Source organism: Tachypleus tridentatus, chromosome 4 (assembly GCF_004210375.1).
Source record: "Tachypleus tridentatus isolate NWPU-2018 chromosome 4, ASM421037v1, whole genome shotgun sequence".
Taxonomy (NCBI): Eukaryota; Metazoa; Arthropoda; class Merostomata; order Xiphosura; family Limulidae; genus Tachypleus; species Tachypleus tridentatus.
This window is the reverse complement of record NC_134828.1, coordinates 54205727-54226718: the sequence shown is the minus strand read 5'-3', so window position 1 is coordinate 54226718 and position 20992 is coordinate 54205727. Positions and strand designations below refer to the sequence as shown.

Genomic DNA, 20992 nt, shown 5'->3' with positions numbered 1-20992 from the left:
TAATATTTTAAGTAACTACTTAATTGTGAGTTTGTCTTAAGGAGAATGTTCAAAACTAAAAGTATGTATTTTGAGCTTTGTGTACCCAAATATAATTTATTAGCAACTTGTATATAAATCCCAGTCTTTAAGAGTTTATAGTGAAAACGCTGCCTGCTTTTCAAAATTATAATTTTGCCATCATAGCTTAATGTTTATAAGTAAATAATCTGTACTTATCTTTGTAGTGGCAATAATCTGTGGTACCACAGACAAATGAATTCAGGTGCCTCCATAATAATACGTGTCTATTTCATATGTCTGGCAGGAATAATAAATTTATTGTATAAAGAAAACATGTAACACAACTAGTCTCAACTTGTGAGATATGTTTCTGTCATTTGAGTATAGTGAATGACAAAAATCAGATTTCTGATTACAATTAACTGTGCTTTGTCTTTTTAAGTACGAATATATTCAAGATTTTGTAATGAAAACTTAGTCAGTTTGAAGTTTAAGTTGAATAAATATAAACCAAACCAACAAGAATACATTTACTGTGAGAGCAATATGTTGTTCTCTGTTGGTCAAAACCAATTCACTACACAACAGTTTGTTTGTTTCTTTAAATTTGTCTATTTATTTTGTTATTATGCAAAAAGCTACGTTTCTTTGGGAGGAGGGGTGTATGTGAAGCATTGGTGTTAAAAAACTTTGCTTATTAATATTGGACCAATAAACAGTTACAAAATACTTAAATTTTGGCATCAATAAATGAAAACATATCTTTGCTCACTGTCTTTTCTTCAGTTTTTTATAGGATAGAGTTATCGTTTTATTTAAAAAAATCCTTATATCTCGAAAGAGAATGAAAGGAAACTGAAACCATAACTTTTTTATATGTAAAATAAATAAAACAACAAAATTGTTCTTGTTGTGTAAATCACAACAAATTAGTAAAAATTAATAAAACTATAGTATGTATATACTAGAACCTCAAAAAGTCAAATTACGTTATGAAATTTGATTTCATTTTTTAAATTTTAATTTAAAACTTAAACTTATCGTTGTGGCTTGAATTGTTTTTTATTGCTGCTTTCAATTCAACTAGTCTATAAAATCTTAAAGTAAATCATCAGTTTTTACTTCTTTTATTTGGATTGATCTTTGAAAAAACATCGAGTTAATTTTTTATTTATTTATTAAAGCTTTATTAATAATCACTGGAAACACTAAAATGAATACATTACAAAAAGCTACACTTAGCATGTAATACATTTGAGTTAACTCGTTTCAAGTCAATAGGTGGCAGCACTACAAAGATTTTCATAATATGTATGAACTTTATAATCAATTAGATGAGGATATTCCTTAAGGAAGTGGAAATTGTATAAAGAACAATGATAGATAATGTTCCGCTTCCTTCTTTCTTTTCATTTAAATTCCTAATGGTTTCACGAGATGCTACTTGCATACGCTGTCTTGAATAAAATAACAATTGACCCATTTAACTAACTACTTGTGTCTTTAAATTCAAAGTCAAAAGTCTATTTAAAATGTGGAAATTTGCTCTACTTTAGTGTTTATTCAACTTCACGGATAAAAATCCTAAAACAAAACTACGCTATACACTGTCGGACAGTATCCAATTATCATACAAAATGTTATTTTAATCGAACCAGGCAATTCTGGGTGAGGTATGCTAACTCATGCATAATGGATCACCATAATAGTAATATTGATAAACATTTTGATACTTTTATTTATAAATATCATATTTAGACTTATATAACTGCAGCAAAGGTATGAACTCTAAAAGAATACATGAATTTCCAGGAAGACTAATAGTTAATCACAAGCAGTTTTTAACAATTACATCATTCTGAATAATAAAAGAGACCATAAAATTGGATTAGAGTTTCTATTAAGTTTATTAAAATGTAATTTCTGATCAAATAATTGAATTTCCAAAACTTTGTGCAAAAGAAGAGTCAGTATCTTTCATAGATAAATTCTGATTCAAGAAATAAATGTTATTGATTATATACACTGAGAAAATTTTAAACCAAGGAAAGTGTTTGTTTAAAGTTAAGCATAAGACTACACAATGGGCTACCTATGTTCTTCCCACAACGGGTATCGAAACCCGGTTTCTAGCTTTGTAAGTCCACAGACATGCCGCTATGTCACTTAGAGACAAACCAAATATACTAAGAACATAATTTCAATAAAAATTGCTTTAAAATTAATCATGAATACTACTGCATTAAAGCTAGAAATAACAGGGTGCCACATAACAAAGTAACTGTTTCAGTATTGTGAAACATTTAATATTACTCGTTATTATAGATATTTCAAATTCATTTAGCACGTCTCGCATGGTTTGCAAGAATTTACTTCTCCCACTTATCAACTTATCTAACAAAAAATAAAAGTATTTAACAGTCAGTTATTTAAATACTTGTTTAGCACTCAAACGTGATAAAACGTAAATAACAAAATTAGTATTTTTTTAATTTTCATAAAACTTTTTCAGGAATAAATTAATTAATTTTAGCCATTACACAGTCATAATTCAATGGTAAACATATAGTAATGGGAATAACGATGAAACTATGGGTACACAAACAAGTGACGATAATGAGTTGTTGATAAAATTCTTCTCAGACATTTGTGTAACATCATGCATGAATAAATAGAAATCACGCCCTCTTTCGGAAGATGACACGCTAAAAAGTAAATCTAAAGAGTGAAAAAAAGATGCGAAAACAACATAATCTTTATTCATATGAATCTGTTATGTACAAATGTTTATTTACTTGTCTCTCGAGTCGGCGATAAATATATAAATTGACTTATTATAATTTGATAGCGAGTCTTCGCAAACACGAGTTGAAGAAATGTATAATACATGTTTATCATCTATATATTTAGTTCACAGAATATTCCGCACTATTCGACAGTGCAGTACTGCCAGAGGAAAAAAAATAGTATAGCTTATAGCTCGTGGAATAAGTTTCAGTCCTTTCCAAGCATATTTATTAATTAAGTCATTTAATGATATAGTTCAAAGGACTCGATATTTTTGAGACACGAGCCTTCAGTGTACTTCATGGAAGCAGAAAAAAAACTTCCTAGGTCAAGTGAAGGCACTGATTACAAAACAAAACCCTTCTTCCCATGAAGCTATGATGAAAAGGCTGGACATATCTACTAGTACCTATAACAAGATAATAAGCAAGAACTTACAGCTACGAAGGCTGATAAACCAAAAATTCACCATCTTCAAGGTGTGTCTCAAATTCAACGACTGTTGTCATGAGAAAGAAAGTCCAATAAGCTGGAACCAAATTCAAACCCTGTATCTGTCAAATCCTTAGAAGCAGCACCAATAGACGAGAATCACAGCAATCATATCCAACCACATATCTGTTAAGTCCCTAGATGCAGTACCAATAAACTAGAATCACAGCAATCTTATTCAAACATGTGCCAGTCAAGTCTCTAGAAGGAGCACCAGTAGACTAGTTAGTAATCACAGCACTCTCATTCAACCACGTACCTGTCAAGTCTCTAGAAGAAGCACCAATAGACTTGAACCATAATAATCCCATTCAACCACATACCTGTAGCATCAACTGACTTTTTGCTTTTGTTCTTCTTAAAAATGGTTTTGTAAATCGAAGTCTAAATAAATGGAAAAATGATGCCAAAGATTGATTTTGCCGTCTTTCACAAAAGATTGTCACAATGTAGTGCGTATTTATGTCATCGGACTGAGAACGATCGTTAACAGAGGAAGTAATTCTAAAAGCACTATGGACCTGTAACATCGATCATATAATGTGCGATCAACTTCTGTATTCCTCAATGTAACGGAAAAATAGAGAACAATTGGATACGCCTTGGAAATACACATTCAAAAAGTTAATAATGAAAGTCAATCTCGTTACTTTATTAAACGACAGTTTTCCTTCATTTTAAATCATCGTAGCTGAAGTATTTATAAGGCATTGGATAATTTTGTCATTCAATAGACTGAACTGCAGGAAATTACGAGGGCCAAAATTCAGTCATATTTTTTAAAGTTCTAAACCTAATAATGCCAGTACCTGTAAAGTTGTGAAGTTATATGATTTTAAAATAAAATTATCATCGAATATAAATTTATCTGATTTAATATTAAACGTTCCTATCTTCTGATAAGTATCCATTATCTAATGTATTGGAGATGCATGATTCTGTGCTGTAGTTGATGTTGAATCTATTCCAGTTAAAGAGTTATGAGTGTTGAAACTTCCAAAATAATAATAGTAGAACAAGTGTGCAAACAATATCTTGGTATATCATCAATTGAAATTAATTTCAATATACAAATGATCTATAGTGTGCTTGTTTTAATATTCACCACCAGTGTCCCCTCTTAACTACGTGTTTGCACAACAACCATCCAAATACCGCGCACATCATCAGTAATGGCGAAAAGTCTTAACACGTTGACATCATTAATAACCACAGTTATCGATAGGCCTAAAACCCAAAGAACTAAATTGTAACATTGAAAATGGGCCTAATGATCCAACAGAGTCGATAGTATGAAAATACACCTCAACCCCTCTAAAAACTGTAGCGCACATCCGCACATTTCCCTGATACTGATGTACACGAAAAAATTAATTCTTCATATAGACTGAAAAAAATTAGAGGGAACATTGTCCATCACCCGGAGTTGGCTGTCTGGATTAGTGTAAATTTTGTATGACAACTAGAAGTTATCCGGCAGTGTATAAGTGCCAACTTGTTTGAGGATTAATATCAGATGAAGTAAAAAGAAAAAGAAGCACATTAACACTGTTTTATAGACTTTGAATCTGAAGAAGTGGTTTTACACTAACTACGTTATGTGAAATGAATGATTTACAAAAACGGAAAAAAACTTAAAAAATATGGAAGAATAAATAATTTTACTTTGTTAAATAAAAGTCTGATAGAGGTGACTGAAGCATATACTTTTATTTGTATGTTGTATTATTCACTTACACTCCACTGTTTTAACGGATATCACCTAACTATTTCAATATAACAAAAACACATAGATTCTTTGAAACTTTTTACTAATTTACCGAGAATTATTGTCTGTAAAAATACCGGAAAACAAAAGATGAAATTCATGCAACTTTATTTCACAAGAACAAGGAAGTAATCGCCATTTTATTGGCTCTAACCAATAAACGTTTACTTTTGTATTCAGCGCGTTACGTTCGTATGCGTCACTGAACCATGTTCTCGTAATGCTCGTTGGTTTCCCAACAGAAAAAGAGCATTTGTAACCTAGCGACAGTATCAGTAGATAGCGGTGTTCGAATCAAAGTTCTCGATTTTTATATTTCCTTGATTTAAAACAACCGTGAGAACAGAGTGTGCCACTGTATTCTTCTTTCTCAGTTCTAGTTAAGAGGTAAGTTTTATTTTTCATAAATTTTGAATTATTTGTTAACATATATTTATATATGTATATGAATATGTGAAAAACCCAAAAAAGACATATTAAAAGTATTATATGTTGCTCACTAATTTCTAATACTTTTTGCTTTTCATTGTAACACGATTTAAAGATTAATTGACAGGAAACATTACGATAGGAACTTGAATTTTATTCGGTAAGCTGGGCACTAAAATTTGTTTTTATGTGGCCTAAGAATTTTTGGTTGTGAATTTCAGAAAGTGAGTTCTGTTAATAGATATATACAGTTCATCGTTTTAAGTTTGCTTCGTTTGTTGACCTCATGACACATTATATGCGTAATGGACTGAACGTATAGGTTTGAGACCCTGTGGTTCAAGCATATCCATCTCTTATATTGAGCTCTTGATCAAAAATAACGCAACCAATTCGCAGCATCTGCCTTTTTAGGTGGCTACTCATAACTGGGTGGTGGAATTGAATGCCATTTTAATAACACAACCACTATTAGGTGTGGACTATTTAAGGTTGTTTCAAGCAAAACTACATTGATACACTACGTGTGTATGGTGTGTAGGGGTGATTCATTTCACTATTAACTAAACCCAATTTTTTGAGACAAGCACAGAAAAATTAAACAATAAGACAAAAAACCTTGTATTCGCTACTAGTTTTTTTCCTGGATTTATAAAAAATCATAATCATATTTTGTCTGCATATATCGTCTTTGTTTTCATTCTAATTTAGTATAGATATTGTCTTATCTTTCAAATATATATATATATATATACATATACATACGTTTTTCTAAATAACTTGAAATTAGAACAAACATGTAATGAATGCTCGATATAGAATCACTCAAAGATCGGGTACTAAGCGTGTCAAACAGTGGATACGGCAGGTAATGATCGGTTACTAAACGTGTCAGACCATGAATAAGGCAGGTAAAGATCGGTTACTAAGTATGTTACACGATGGCTAGGGCAATGAAGATTATGTACTAACACGTCAGAGAGTGAATGAGGCAGGTAAAGATCGGGTACTAACACGTCAGAGAGTGAATGAGGTAGGTAAAGATCGGGTACTAACACGTCAGAGAGTGGATGAGGCAGATAAAGATCGGTTAACACGTCAGAGAGTGGATGAGGCAGGTAAAGATCGGGTACTAACACATCAGAGAGTGAATAAAACAGTAAAATATTGGACAATAAGCTTGTCAGGCAATGGACGAGACAAGTGAAATATGTTATAAATTGCGCTTAAAGTTGTCTCTGACACACCTTTCTATAACTACAAAGTTACAAATTTGTTCATTTTAAGCTTTAATATTATTCAGAAATAACTTAAAAAATGAGATTTGCATTACTAAAAAGAAATTATTTCTTTGCTTCAGATATTTGCGTAAAGCGAAACAACAGTTACGAGGGCTGCGCTAGCAACTTCTAATTCATTTGAATTGATAGCCTAAGACTAAGACACTTACTCAACAGTACGCGCCTCTAACGTTTGCCTGATTAAATAATGGAATTTGACTGCAACACTTATAATGCATTGATGGTCTGCAGGTGCGGAGAAGGATTTTACGAAACTGTCATCAGGACTGGAAAGATAGACTCTTGGGTTCACAGTCTAGCATATAAGCCACTGGGCCACGCTGTGGCTTATTACACAATTATATCTATGCATATACAAATGTATTATGTTTTACTATACTAAGTAACTGATATGGCGGAGGTTTTCTTTGAAGGAGCTCTGGATTTCGGAGCTAATGACCCGAGTTTGAACCACGAATCATTGCACTTTATACTATGGATGCTTTAAAAGAGTGGGTACACCGATAGTGGACAATAGGATGCTGCTGACTAGCTGCTTTCCCTCTAGTCAGTAGTTCAATAGTGAAGACGGTGGCAGATATACTAAACAGTGTTACCACAAATACGAATGACAGGTTGTTTTTTTTTACACATTTTACTCACAAGGATACACTTATTTTGCTTGGTATTCTCTGTCATAACTTGCAAACGTTCTATTTAATTTTTGTTTTTAATTTTAGTATAATTTGTTTGTATTTTAAATTATAAAAGCAATTATTATTAGTAGTATTTTAATCGATGTAAAATTCGCCCAAAGAAAGCAACTGCGTCACTGTTATTTTCGTTCAAAGCGTATTTTTTTTTCTCACAATTAAGCATATGCCAATTTTACGTTTCATTACATTGCAATGTCAAACGTCAAGGTAAGTGTATAAAGAGAACGTCAAAACAAGCTGGTCACAGAATTTCATATTATCCCACTTTAACTACGCCCATTTTGTCAACATTGCTAAACACTGTGAGGCAAGAGGAAGTTTAGAAACGGACCAAAATGGCGTCATGATATTATTTCCGTTAGTTAAAAGATTCAACATTAAAAAAATGCATACATTTTATTATAAACGAAATTTGACGAACACCTTAACAAAATTCTTTGTACAAGTACAATATTTAAATAAGTTGTTTTTAAGCACTATAGAGGATGCTGTCTACCATATATTCTGTGTTTGTATACCTTTGTATTTCTTTAAAATACTTGATGGAGTGAAACTAAAGTTTCTCATAAATAGAGTGTGTGTTTTTTTCTCCTTATAGCAAAGTAGCATGGGGTCATCTGCTGAGTCCACCGAGGGAATCGAACCGCTGATTTTAACGTTGTAAATCCGTGGACTTACCGCTGTAACAGTGGGGACTTCTGAAAAAGAAATTTAAAAAAATAATAATATTAGAATATTTTTAAGATTAATACGTCTGAATTTAAAGTACTTGTACAGACAGATGTACACAAATATAAAATATGTACCAGAACAATGATATTTAGAGTACCGGTTGCCCAGTAATAAAATTGCAAAACCAAACGATAGTTACAACATAAAAATCTACTCAAATCTAGTCCAGACCCTTGCATAACATTACGATACTCAAGCTAATAGGATATAAAGATTAGAAGACTAGTGTTCATTGCTTTTAAACCCAACTTACGTTTTGTTTTCACGTTGTGTCTAAGCCTTGCAAACTGAGTTAAATACAGCACTGTGCAAAAGTGTTAGGGCAAGAGAATATTTTGTTATTCTTTCCATTTTATGGAACTAATTCTTCCATGCCATTACAGAATGTAAATTTCAACATTATGGTAATGCTTCACTGATCCATGTTGACAAATGAATGAGCCAGGGTGAGAATACTTATCATTGTTTAGAATTCTTATATACTTATACCAAGGGCATTTCATAAGGGTTCTGCTTGAATTAACACACCAATCAAATCTAGGGTCTCAAATAACTCTCATGGTATCCCATGCAATTTCTTAACTATATAGAAAGAAGCTAGAGGGGGCTAGTATATGGCACCCGTATATGCTTGGAGAAATCAGTTTAATTGCACTCCACAAATAAACTTTGATAACAACAGTGTCTAACACCATATATTAAGTTTTGTTGTCATGCCATGGCCTAAAAAATGGTAGTGAATTCTCACTATAGCAGAAAGTTCGCATAAAAGCTTCACGTGATGTTGATTGGACTCTACAACAAATTGCTGCAGACTTGAAATGCTCCCCAAACATCGTCAAGTATACACTTGATCATGAAATCGAGACAGGTAAATTTGAAAATATGAAAGAAAGAAGCAGAACACCTAAACTCAGTTACAATGGTGTTAAGTATCTTCGTTTATACAGCCTTCGGGACAGAAGGAAGACTGCCATTGATCTCAAGCATGAGATAAACAACCATGTATCACGTGACAGAAAGTGTCTAGATCTACAATACCAACAATACTCAATGAGAATGGAATATTTGGTCATGTATCAGTTTAAAAAACCTTTACTCTAATCTCCAAATATTGTCAAGAGACCGAAATGTGCTAAAAGTATAAAAACTGGACTATTGGTGATTGGATATATGAGTCCGAGTTTGAAATATTTCGTTCAAAGCATCGGTTGTAGTCCAGCAGAAGAAAAGTAAAAGATACCTATCTCATTGCATAGCACCTATCATGAAGTATGGAGGAAGCAGTGTGATTGAACTTTTGGACGACAGGAGATATTTGCAAATTAGATGGAATAATAGACCAGTGCAAGTACCATCAGACACTGATCCCTCATGGTATACCCAGAGGTTTGCGTATTATTCGTAAAGGGTTCTACTACCAAGAAGATAATGACCCCAAACACTCATCCAAGCTTTGCTGAAATTACTGACCTAAGAACGAAGGTACTGGATTCACTTAAGTAATGCAATATCCCCTACACAGCCTCGATCTCAACCTAATTGAGCAGATCTGGGATTTGATAGATCAAAACTTCACAAATCAAAAATTACTTCCAAATAAAATTTATGGGAGTTTATTAGAAACACCTGAAGTAATATTCCAAAGGACACTTTGATTAAATATGTTGCAACAATGTTCGAAAGACTATCTGCAGTTATTAAATTAAAAGTGAGAAACGCAAAATATTAACTGTTTGCTGAACTCAACCACTTACACTGAGTTTCTGTTGTGTTAAATATGAAGATTAATAAAATGTTGATGTTTCAACTAACTGTGATTTACATTCTATTGTTCTTTAAAAGTAGTCTGAAATCTAATTTTTGATTTTCTCCTAAAACTTTTAAGTAGTACTGTACATTCAGAGAATGGTTATTAGAAAGGTGCCCAGGATGGAAGGGTTGTCACATGAAATAAGGTTGAAATCTCTCAAACCGCTTACTATTGAAACAAATAGAGTTAGGGGGATCTGGCTGAGGTGTTTAAAATCGTAAAAGGAATCGATAGTGTTGATGCATCATCGTTTTTCATATCTAACAGTGAGAATAGTAGGACTAGGAGACACAAATATAAATTTTGGCAAGGTAGGGGGCATCTTCAGCTAAGACAGTTTCAATATTTCTAACAGGGTGGTTGACGTTTAAAATGAGTTGCTTTTGAATGTTGTAAATGCAGTAAATTTAAGTGAGTTTAGGAAAAGGCTTGATAAGTATAAGAACGAAAAGTTATGGATTTAATATTTGCTTTTAATTATTTCAATTTAATTTATAGAATGGAACAGCCGAGATGGACCAATAGGCCCCATGTTTTCCCAGAACAATATGTTATCTTACGATCTACATACTCTACAAATGACTAATGATTGATATTTCATTTTAAGTTATTAATACTATGATTCAAAACAAAACGTCGTCCTATAAGATGGTTTGCAAACAGCAGCCGAGGGAAATGTATATTTGGAATTTTTATCAGGAATCGGATTTACTGAATGTAATAAAATACCCTTAGAAATTCGATATGGAACGAACAGTTATAAATAACAGTTGTTGTAAACCCTATATGTTATAAACAGTAGTTGCTATGAATCTTAGTTGTGATAAGCCATAATTATTGTAAAAGTGGTTGTTACAGATAATACATTTTATATAAAAAAAAATCCTGTAAACCGTAGTTATTATAAATAGTATTTGCTATACATCTTATTTGTTATTATAAATCTTAGTTGTTCTAAACCTTAGTTGGTATAAATAGCACTTATAAATATTCGTTGCTGTAAACCGTAGTGCATATAAATAGTAGTTATTATAAGCATTAATTGTAGCAAGATTAGCTGGTATAAACCATAATTGTTATATACAGCTGAAGCTATAAATATTAATTATTTTTAAATGTAATCGTTGTAAATCGTATTATGTATATATATATATATATACTAGAAGTTAGTAAAATTAATTTTGTAAACCGTAGTTCTTTTTCACATGAAGATAGTCTACATTATCTTTTAGAAAATTAAGTTTGGATTTTTTACAACTGAAATTCAAGTTTATACGCAAGTTATTTTAAATAGTTGATACTTATTTTATATGTGTAAGTACTAAGTTTAGGTGCATATGTAGTTTTAAAATAATCACCTTGAATTTCTTCAGTATAAAGTTTGTGTACAAAGTTATTTTTAGAAACTTAAATTGATATTATTTTTGTACATCTAAATACTGAATTTATGTAAATACTTATTTTTAGGAAGCTAAGTTTCATTATTTTCTTTTTCTGAGAACTGAGCTTTTGTACATAATTATATATAGAACCTTAAATTGTATTACTTTATGTCTTAAAATTGAAGATGTCAACTTTGTTATTTAGTGACATTTAGGTTTGCATCACTTTTATATTCGGGTCTGTCGTATCTGGCAGGGTTCATGGTTCGTATTCTACATTATAGAGCAGTGGCGTCACCCGCTAGTACAGCGGTAAGTCTACGGATTTACAACGCTAAAATCAGGGATTCGATTCCCCTCGGTGGACTCAGCAGATAGCCCGATGTGGCTTTGCTATAAACAAACACACAAAGAGCAGTGAATATGTCGCAGTATTTGATTAGAATAGACCGAAGAGTTGGTGGTAGGCACTCTTGACTAGCTGCCCTTCATCAAGTTTATTAGTTCAACACTAAAGATGACTAGTACGTATAGTCGTTGTGTAGCTTTGAGCGAATATATGGAACAAGCAAAGTTTTAAGTTTTAGTATTGAATTTAATTACTTTGCTATTTCCCGAAACTTAAGTGTGGATTATCTCTTTTGATTTAGTATCGTTTTTCTTACTTATTTAGTAAAACTATTTATATTTTCTATGTTTAAGTATTAAGTTTACTACATTGGTATTCTATGAAACTTGTTTATCTTGACATTGGGTTACGTAAATACTTTTTAAATTTCTTTAAATTAAAAGCTTGACAGTTTTCAGCCTATTCTTTATGAAGTCGGCAGACTGTAAGTTTGAATTTATTCTACGCTATGAAAGCAGCTGAATAAATACCTTGTTAGTAATTTAAAGTAACAAATTTCCATTTAGTATGTTGCTTCCACTAGAATAACCTAGTGATAAGATAGCTTTAGATCTTTTAATTTTATAATATAATGAAAAGTGTATCATGAGAGTTGAGCTAAAAATAAAAATCAAAGGATTGTTTTTGAATTTCGCACAAAGCTACTCGAGGGCTATCTGTGCTAGCCGTCCCTAATTTAGCAGTGTAAGACTAGAGGGAAGGCAGCTAGTCATCACCACCCACCGCCACCTCTTGGGCTAATTTTTTTATCAACGAATAGTGAGATTGACCGTCACATTATACACCCCCACGGCTGGGAGGGCGAACATGTTTAGCGCGACGCGGGCGCGAACCCGCGACCCTCGGATTACGAGTCGCACGCCTTACGCGCTCGGCCATGCCAGGCCCAAAATCAAAGCAGTAAGTCACTACAAAGCCATGTAGGTTAAAGCACTAAGTCATGAAGATACTGACTGATACGGTGATAGTTTTATGTTCAATCCTGTGAGAATTACTATAGCTAAAAACACGCATATTATAAAATGTTAAGGAAATCGAATGATTTGTTTTTAATAATCCACTTTTTCGTGTATCATAATTTTTCAATATGTAGCGCAATAAATATTCGTCAAAATTATCCTAAAAATCATTGTTAAGCCTTACACATCATTGCCGAGCTCGTCTTACAAATTTACATAGTTAAGCCTCACGTATCATTGCGAAGTTCATCCTAAAAAATATACATCGTTAAGCCTCACAAAAATGCTTGCGAGATCGCTCTACAAACCTGCATCTTTAAGCCTGGTGTATCATTACAAAGATCGTCGTATAACTCTACATCGTTAAACCTTACATATCAAGAAAAACTTGTATCGTTAACCCTATCCATCTGTAACTCTGCGGTAATTTCAGGGTAAATAACTGACATTCAGGGTTACATACGTAACGGCGAATAAAGCACAAAACTAATCGTGTAGCTTTCTACTTAAACCAAAACAAAAAGCATAAATGGTCAAATCCAACATGTCATTAGTGATTTCACAGTCACTGATTACACTGTTTCAGAACATGTGAGTCTGACAAAAATATATTCAAACTAATGATAAACCAAACGATTTTAAAACCATGTATTAATTTGTTGTATTTGTAAATTAAATGTGTTCGAACTCATTTCGTTAACGGACGAAACTGAAGTCAATATGTACACTTTTTTAATTACCAAAAACAAACTTCATATGTTTTGTGACCAAATTATAAGCAAAACTTATAAAATATCCTTTACTATAATTTATAAATTTCATAACTATTGTTTCCTTGTTTTATTTTTGCAGAAAAGGAAAAAAATGTCTTCATCTGTCAACAAGCCACAAGGTATTCGCCACCATGAGATGAAGTCGTTTGGGTTCGGGTTAAGAGCTTTCAAAAAATTTCCTGAGGTAATAAATCAATCCAGAATTTTTAAATGAACACGATTTTATAATATCAAACCATTTTAACTCAACATGCCCTACCACATTTACCTGTGTTGCTGGCTTTGTTTTTGTCTACTTTGAAGTGAAGTTGAAAAAATTAGTAATTATGTTGTTTACATTTCGCACATACTTTATGAAAGTGAGAAAATTTCCGAATATATTTCAAACGTAGTTTCGGTTTTTAGGGTTATAATCCAAAGAATCGACAGTCTACTTCTCACAACATTTTGTCCCAACAGTTAAGTAACAAGTGAAACATTCTTAGAATTCTTTGTTTGTTGAACTGCGTGCAAAACTACTTGAGGATTATCTAAGCAAGTTAACTCTGATTTAGGGGCCTGGCATGGCCAGGTAGTTTGGATACTTGACTCACAATCTAAACGTCGCTGGTTCGAATCCAAGTCACACCAAACATGCTCAACCTTTCAGCTATGGGGAGTTATTATGTCCCAGTTAATTCCACTATTAGTTGGTAGAAGAGTAACCCAAAAGTTGGTGGTGAGTGGTGATGACTAGCTGTCTTCCATCTAGTCTTATACTGCTAAATTATGGACAGTTAGCATATATATCCCTCATCTAGATTTGCACGAAATTCAAAACAAACCAAAACAATTCTCTGTTAAGTAATCCTGCACAAATGTGATATTTTCGAAAATGTCGTTCAATAAAATCTTAAGATTCCCAACACTTCCTTAAAAACTGATTGCTAGAAAATATAATTTAATCCTCCCACCCTGAGTTAAAGTTTCAACAATTTGCTAAAACGTATCAGTAGCTGGCTGAGAAAAAATATTTGCAACAAAGATGAGGCTGCTAATTTGAATGTAGGTTAACATATTTTCTCAGAAAAGAAATTTTCGATAGCATAAACAACCGAGTTAATAACATTTTTGAAATGTTAAAAATAACATTTTTAACCGTTTGGAGCAAACGGTTAAATAAAACATATCTGATGGAAAGGAAACGCCAGTTGACACTTAGAATAGCAAACAGCTAGTTCCATCCACTGCCAACTCTTAAAATACACTAGTCGAATAATGAGATTGGCTATCACGTTATACCACCACAACGGCTGAGATGTCGAGCATATTCTGTGGTAGGGTACGAGCCCTTGGCTACAGACTGCAAATCGAGTGCCCTAACCACCATAACATGTCAGACACTTTTAAGATTCTAATTATTTGCTGACTATTGAGCAAAGCTTTGTCAAGAGGATTTTACCTTATTTTGACAATGATTAAAAATATAAAGTTAATTTCACTACTTTGTGATTAATAAGTGTAAAAACAGGCATTGAAATATTTGTTATTATTTTACCTTCTTCTTCAAGTTATTTTATTTTTTACTGTGAGTTTCAGTGCAAACTGTTAAATGCAAACCTAAGTCACTGTTTATCAGAGAAATGTAAAAAACACAATTTTCACCTAGCTGGAAAGAAGGTTTACATATAAAACTTCCAAGAAGCTGAGGATGATTGTTTATGTAAATAGCTTTTGTGTATCTGAATTTGAGGGTTTATCTAAACAACATTTGTATATGTGGATATGAGGATTTATGCAAACATTTTTCGCGTAAATTTTAGGGTTTATATAGACAGTTTTGCATAGCTGGATATGAGGGCTTATGAAACGACTTTTGTGAATTTTGATATGAGGGCTTATGAATCAACTTCTGTGTATCTGGACAGGATAATTTTTTTCGTATAACGTGATCGAATCTCTCACTTCTGAATTCCACTCATAAATTGAAAGAGTTAGAGTTTTTATGTAATTACATTATAGTCTGTTCTCGATTTCGCAGTTATTCTTTAAGTTCGGGTATTTAAGTTTTCATCTTTACTGTACAGCGACTTATTTTGTGAACAAAAGTGGAATGTTGTAATTCCCCACGCGCAAGATTAGTAGCTAGGTTATCAGCGACTAGCTCGTATTAATTATTGACTAAGATGAGGCATGGAGAACTGGATGAAGGAAGGACAGAGACTGAGCATTGATTAGCATGATTCATCGCTGTGGCTCAGTTTTTGGCGAAGAACATCTAATTTGAAATCACATCCAATATCAGATGCTGAATTAACAAACGACAGAAGAACGGTTGTTCATCACTTCTGCTTGTATGACTTGAAAAAATTTAGAATAATGTCTTCCCTAGTGACCAGTAAGACGTAAGATTTAATGTATATTTAATACAGCGTAAGAAAATTTCATTGCTATTCCAAGAAGACTGATTCCACTAATAGCTATGTAACTTACAACCAAAAGTATTACTTAGAGCGAAGGATACTTAACTGATGAATCAGTCTGTTATAATCCATTATTCTGGTCGGAAATTAGCTACCTTACTGGGTTAATTTTTAGTTCGGTATTACGTGGGTAGCTTGTTTGATCAGAAGTAAATGATAATTACTAAAACCACTAGTTTTAATTTATATTAGGTTTTAGAACAACAACAAATCATAAATATATGAAAATAATTATTGGTATTTAAAATTAAAGAAGCTGGCTTTAACGGCTATTAAAAATGAAATACGTTTTATTTCTTAATGATTAACGCTTCTGTATTTAACAAAACATATGCCATCCTGTGTATACCAGCAAATCTTTCTAAAGCGTATTCAGTCTTTATTGAAGATTTATCGATTTACTGAGTAAATATATGTTCAAAAGTAACAAAAGTAGTGGTGATATCAAAGTTGCCAATTATCACGTTACGACATCTGTTTAGTTAACTCTACATTGTTAGTACTGTAAGTTTGTTTGTTTTTTGAATTTCGCGCAAAGCTACACGAGGGCTATCTGTGCTAGCCGTCCCTAATTTAGCAGTGTAAGACTAGAGGGAAAGCAGCTTGTCATCACCACCCACCACTAACTCTTGAGATACTCTTTTACCAACGAATAGTGGGACTGACCGTCATATTATAACGCCCCCACGACTGAAAGGGCGAGCATTTTTGGTGTGACGGGGTTTCGAACCTGCGACCCTCAGATTTCAAGTTGAGTGCCTTAACCACCTGGCCATGCCAGGCCGATACTGTAAAATATGTGAGCGAAGGAGTAGATGTTTTATCTAATACTCATTGCCCAGCTGATAGCACGTGACTACAGAGTTTTAGAATCCTAGACAGTATTGCTGGTTTCTTACTAAAATGTCTCTTGTGTACCAACAGAATAACCATAGTGTTTTAAAGGCCTTTATTGAATTAATCTTAGTTAATTTTATATCAGAAGATTATTGATTGATATTCATTACAAAACTATAGCAATAATAACGAAACAAATTATTTATATCTGAAATGAAAGATCGTTGTTGTTTTTGTTAATTTCTGAATTAAGCACAAAACTACACACCACGAGTATGGAAACCCGGTTTTTAGAGTTGTAAGTCCGCAGACATACCGCTGAGCCACTGGGAGGCGTTTAGAAGTCAATTAAATGTTAATATGTATTAAATTTACGATAGTTGCCAACAAGATTGATACACACAATTTTCTTTTATAACTCAAATATATTTTAATAAAAAATACAATTTATAATGACGGTTATTACAAATAGTTGTCACAAATAATGATTTATACACAGCAGTTTTGCAAACTTATAGACAATTCTGAATCTTATATCTGGTACAGAACCATCTATTTTTATCCAGGTCCACGATGATCAAATTAATTCTTTATTGATACACCTGTACACCTCTTTTGAGGGCTAGCTAGCTTGAAGCACCCGTAAATTTTCATTGGCGACAGTATCTAATGCCCTCGAAGTTAAGTCACTGAAGTTGAACGGTTTGTAATGTTTGACATCTACAAACGCTTCTGGTGCAGTTCTGTTATTTTCCGATTAATAAACGTTAATCACAATTATAGCTTCCGAGGCCTATAGCGCATTGATTGTGGATGTCCAGTAATAATTTTCTTCTCTGTCTCTTGACTAGTCGCATTTATACTACTCACGCGAGGTTCTAGAAGTTTCAACAGTATTCTCGCCATGCACTAGCGTTTTCGTAAAACAAATATTGTTGATTCTTACTCTCAAGAATCTTCAACAAATTTCGAGAACAGGCGGGACTTACACAATGCACAGTCAAGAGTATACTTCACATGCAAAACAAGAAAGCTTAGCGTAGGCACTAAAATAAATGTACAACAGTAAATCCGTTCCGTTACAATGCAAATCAGTCGGTCTTTATCTAAACTAAAATTTTATGGAGAGTCAAAGTGATAAAACCCTTCAGAATGGAAAGGTCAATGACAAGAACCTTAAAACGATAGACGCTAGCTCATTCTTAAGAATTATTTTTTGCTTAATTTCCGTAAAATGTGATTAAACATTGACTAGAATATTCAAGGTTCTTAACAGAGACACAAAATCAATCATGATAACAAACGTATTGCAGTGTCAGTGATGATAATCGAAGGCGGCCAGCTCTTTAATTGAAGTGACTTTTAGAACAAAAAAAAAAGCATTTCCAAACAAGACGAAAAGAGCCAGGTAGAAAGGTCCTCGTATCTAATTGTAAACTTGGATGATAGGTTAATAGTTATTTGTTCTGGTCATAAGAATGTTCGAGCAATAATTTCACATCAATTGTGACTCATTTAGTTCATACTATTTGACAATTTCTGCGTATGCATAATTGTTTTGTACACCTATTGCTACTGGACTTAAACTAATCAGAGCTAATATTTCTACGTTTTCTAAACATGATATATATATTTCTATCTAATAAATGTTACCTATGAATATTGAGCAAGGAAGCAAAAACTATACAAACAACATCTTAAACGATGTTCCCCTTGCTTCGTCTTTCTTATTATTAAATTCCTAATTACCACATTAGATCCTAATTGCATACCCTATTTTTATGAGGTAGTAATTGATTCGTTTAACTAAGTAAGTAATTCTAGCTTTAAATTCAAAGCCAAAAGTTCATTAAAAATGGAAAATGTGTTCTATTTCTAGGTGTTTTTTACCCTCTCGAGCAAATTCCTAAAACTAAGTAGCCCAAGTGCGTCGTCAGACATTTTCCAGCTACCATACGAAACATTGGGATAATCGAGCCAGTCAGTTTTTATTGTAAAATATCAGATAATTCCAAACATTCACTATGCTTCATCTGATTTCAAAAATAATTTCATGATTCAAAAATCGCTCGTTTTGATTGTAGTCAACTAGCTTTTTTCATGACGTCATTGCCTGAGATTATTGTTTCCGGTAGTACTAAATCTAAAGTAAAAATTGCTAATGGCGGTACTTATGCCAAACAGTACGTATAGAATATGTAGCTACTATACAAACATATGAACCTCGAGCGAAAGTCTTGATTGACATATCCAATATCCATGCTCTACAAATAGAAACAACCACAGTTCACTGAGGGACATGAAGCCATGTCAGCTCAGCATCAGCTCTTGTGCTTACATATTTCTTGTTACTATAATTGTATACGTTAGTGGCTGCCAGTCTAAACTGTGTTTTTAAATCATATACAAACTTCGGAAACTCATAAATAAACAAAATGGTATTGTAAGCATCTCATTTATGCAATGTACAAAAAATACTGGTTGCACCTTTCCAAACACTTTTTATAAAGTTCCGTATGTTATCGAAAACAAGTTAAGGAACCTTATTAAAATACGGATTATTCCAATACATTTCTATAAAATTATGGAAAACATTCTTATTTCTTGATCACGTTCCTTAAAATATTTTTTTTAATGAAACATTCTTCTAAGTTCATGAAAATTTACCGTTGTAGTTTCCCGTTGTTTTATTCTCTTTTACTTTTTTCTTTCTCCAGAGCAGTAAAAGTTAACTAGTGTATTTAAATTCTGTAGATGATGTATTTATTATTGGCCATATTAATTTTAGAAAACATGTGCCTTAACAAGTTCAGTTGAAAACAGAAATACGAGCGCTTTCGAAAGGTAAATCATTCTTTATCTGGAACAAACTCTTTACCTTTGTTATTCAGCGTAAACATTCTTTCTGTCGCACTTAAGGTTTCTTAGGTATAGTGCTGGATTTTTCTTTGCGTCTGTACGTCAGTATGTAGTTGAAAATATGTAAAAATATATGTTACGTCAACGTTCTCAAACAGCTCAGTGTTAAACTGATAAATATGGTATGGAGAAACATTAACTCTAGTGTTATAAATTCTATTTTATCACAGTTTTAGGTGGTGCCATATATATTGATAATTGCATTTTCTGTCATCTTTTAGAAGTGGAACAATCAAATGCTTACAACAGAAATACAATTAAAATATACTACTGACTGAAAATTACGCCAATTTTGTTATTGCATATATACTTCATCACATTATATTTCACAAAATATTTAATGTAGAATAATGCAAATTGGCAGCGAATACATAATACCGCGAAACTTCCATGGCTTAGTTAAACTTAGATGTGGCATTATGTTTACCAGATACGATATAGCAGTTTTATTTCTCACATTTCAGCGGTCTTATTTTTGTTAACGCCCCAAACAATGAAATATAATACCTTTTATGATATACTGATATAAATCGCCGATTTTACACGTCACTAAACAGAATTAAAGAATAATTTATGGTAAAAATACTACATTTTGTACCTTAATACTCCAGTTGGTTCTCAGTGATGCGGGAAGTAAACATCTTACATATTCTCTCTGTTTACAGAAGAGCGTGTTTTATTTATACCTTATCAAAAAATATATCAATTTCTTGTAAAAATGTTTTATTGTAACGAGATCTCAATACTGTATACAGATATATGTATGCTAAAAGCGGGGTTTCGATACCCATGGTGGACAGAGCACAGATAGCCCATCGTATAGCTTTGTTTTTAACTCCAAACAAAAACACACGAACATATAGCAGCAACGAAAATTAAATGTGTAATCATTTCTTCTTGTATAAAAGGAAATATTACAAACAAATTAATGTTTAACTTTTAAGCTTAAAATTTTAACGAAGTTGAAGAAAAACAAAAAACAATTATTGCGTTGCTTTAGCTGAAAAATTGCTCTTGTCTCAGACAGTACATGTACCTTCTTTATCTAATGTACACGTTCATGGAGGAATTTATAAAATGTAACCATGGAAATGAGATAACAGCTAATATATGTTACTGTACATGATAAGAACATATTGTTTTCAATATAATGAAACAAACCTTTTAAAACTAGCTTGTCACATTAGAAGAGTATGGGAACTGCATACAGTGTAGACTCAGTATTTTCACA

The 20992-nt window shown here is 32.6% G+C and overlaps 1 protein-coding gene across 2 annotated transcripts in view; it reads left to right on the top strand.

Annotated features, from left to right (window-relative positions):
• Positions 1–5242: 5242 nt before the first annotated feature.
• Positions 5243–20992, top strand: part of LOC143249164 (normal mucosa of esophagus-specific gene 1 protein-like) — a 36942-nt gene continuing 21192 nt past the window's right edge. For both annotated transcript variants that reach the window (XM_076498604.1, XM_076498605.1), the window contains exons 1-2: positions 5243–5437; positions 13623–13727. In XM_076498604.1, coding sequence (XP_076354719.1) covers positions 13635–13727 — 93 coding nt within the window. In that variant the 5' untranslated portion in view covers positions 5243–5437; positions 13623–13634. The remainder of the gene's footprint in view (positions 5438–13622; positions 13728–20992) is intronic.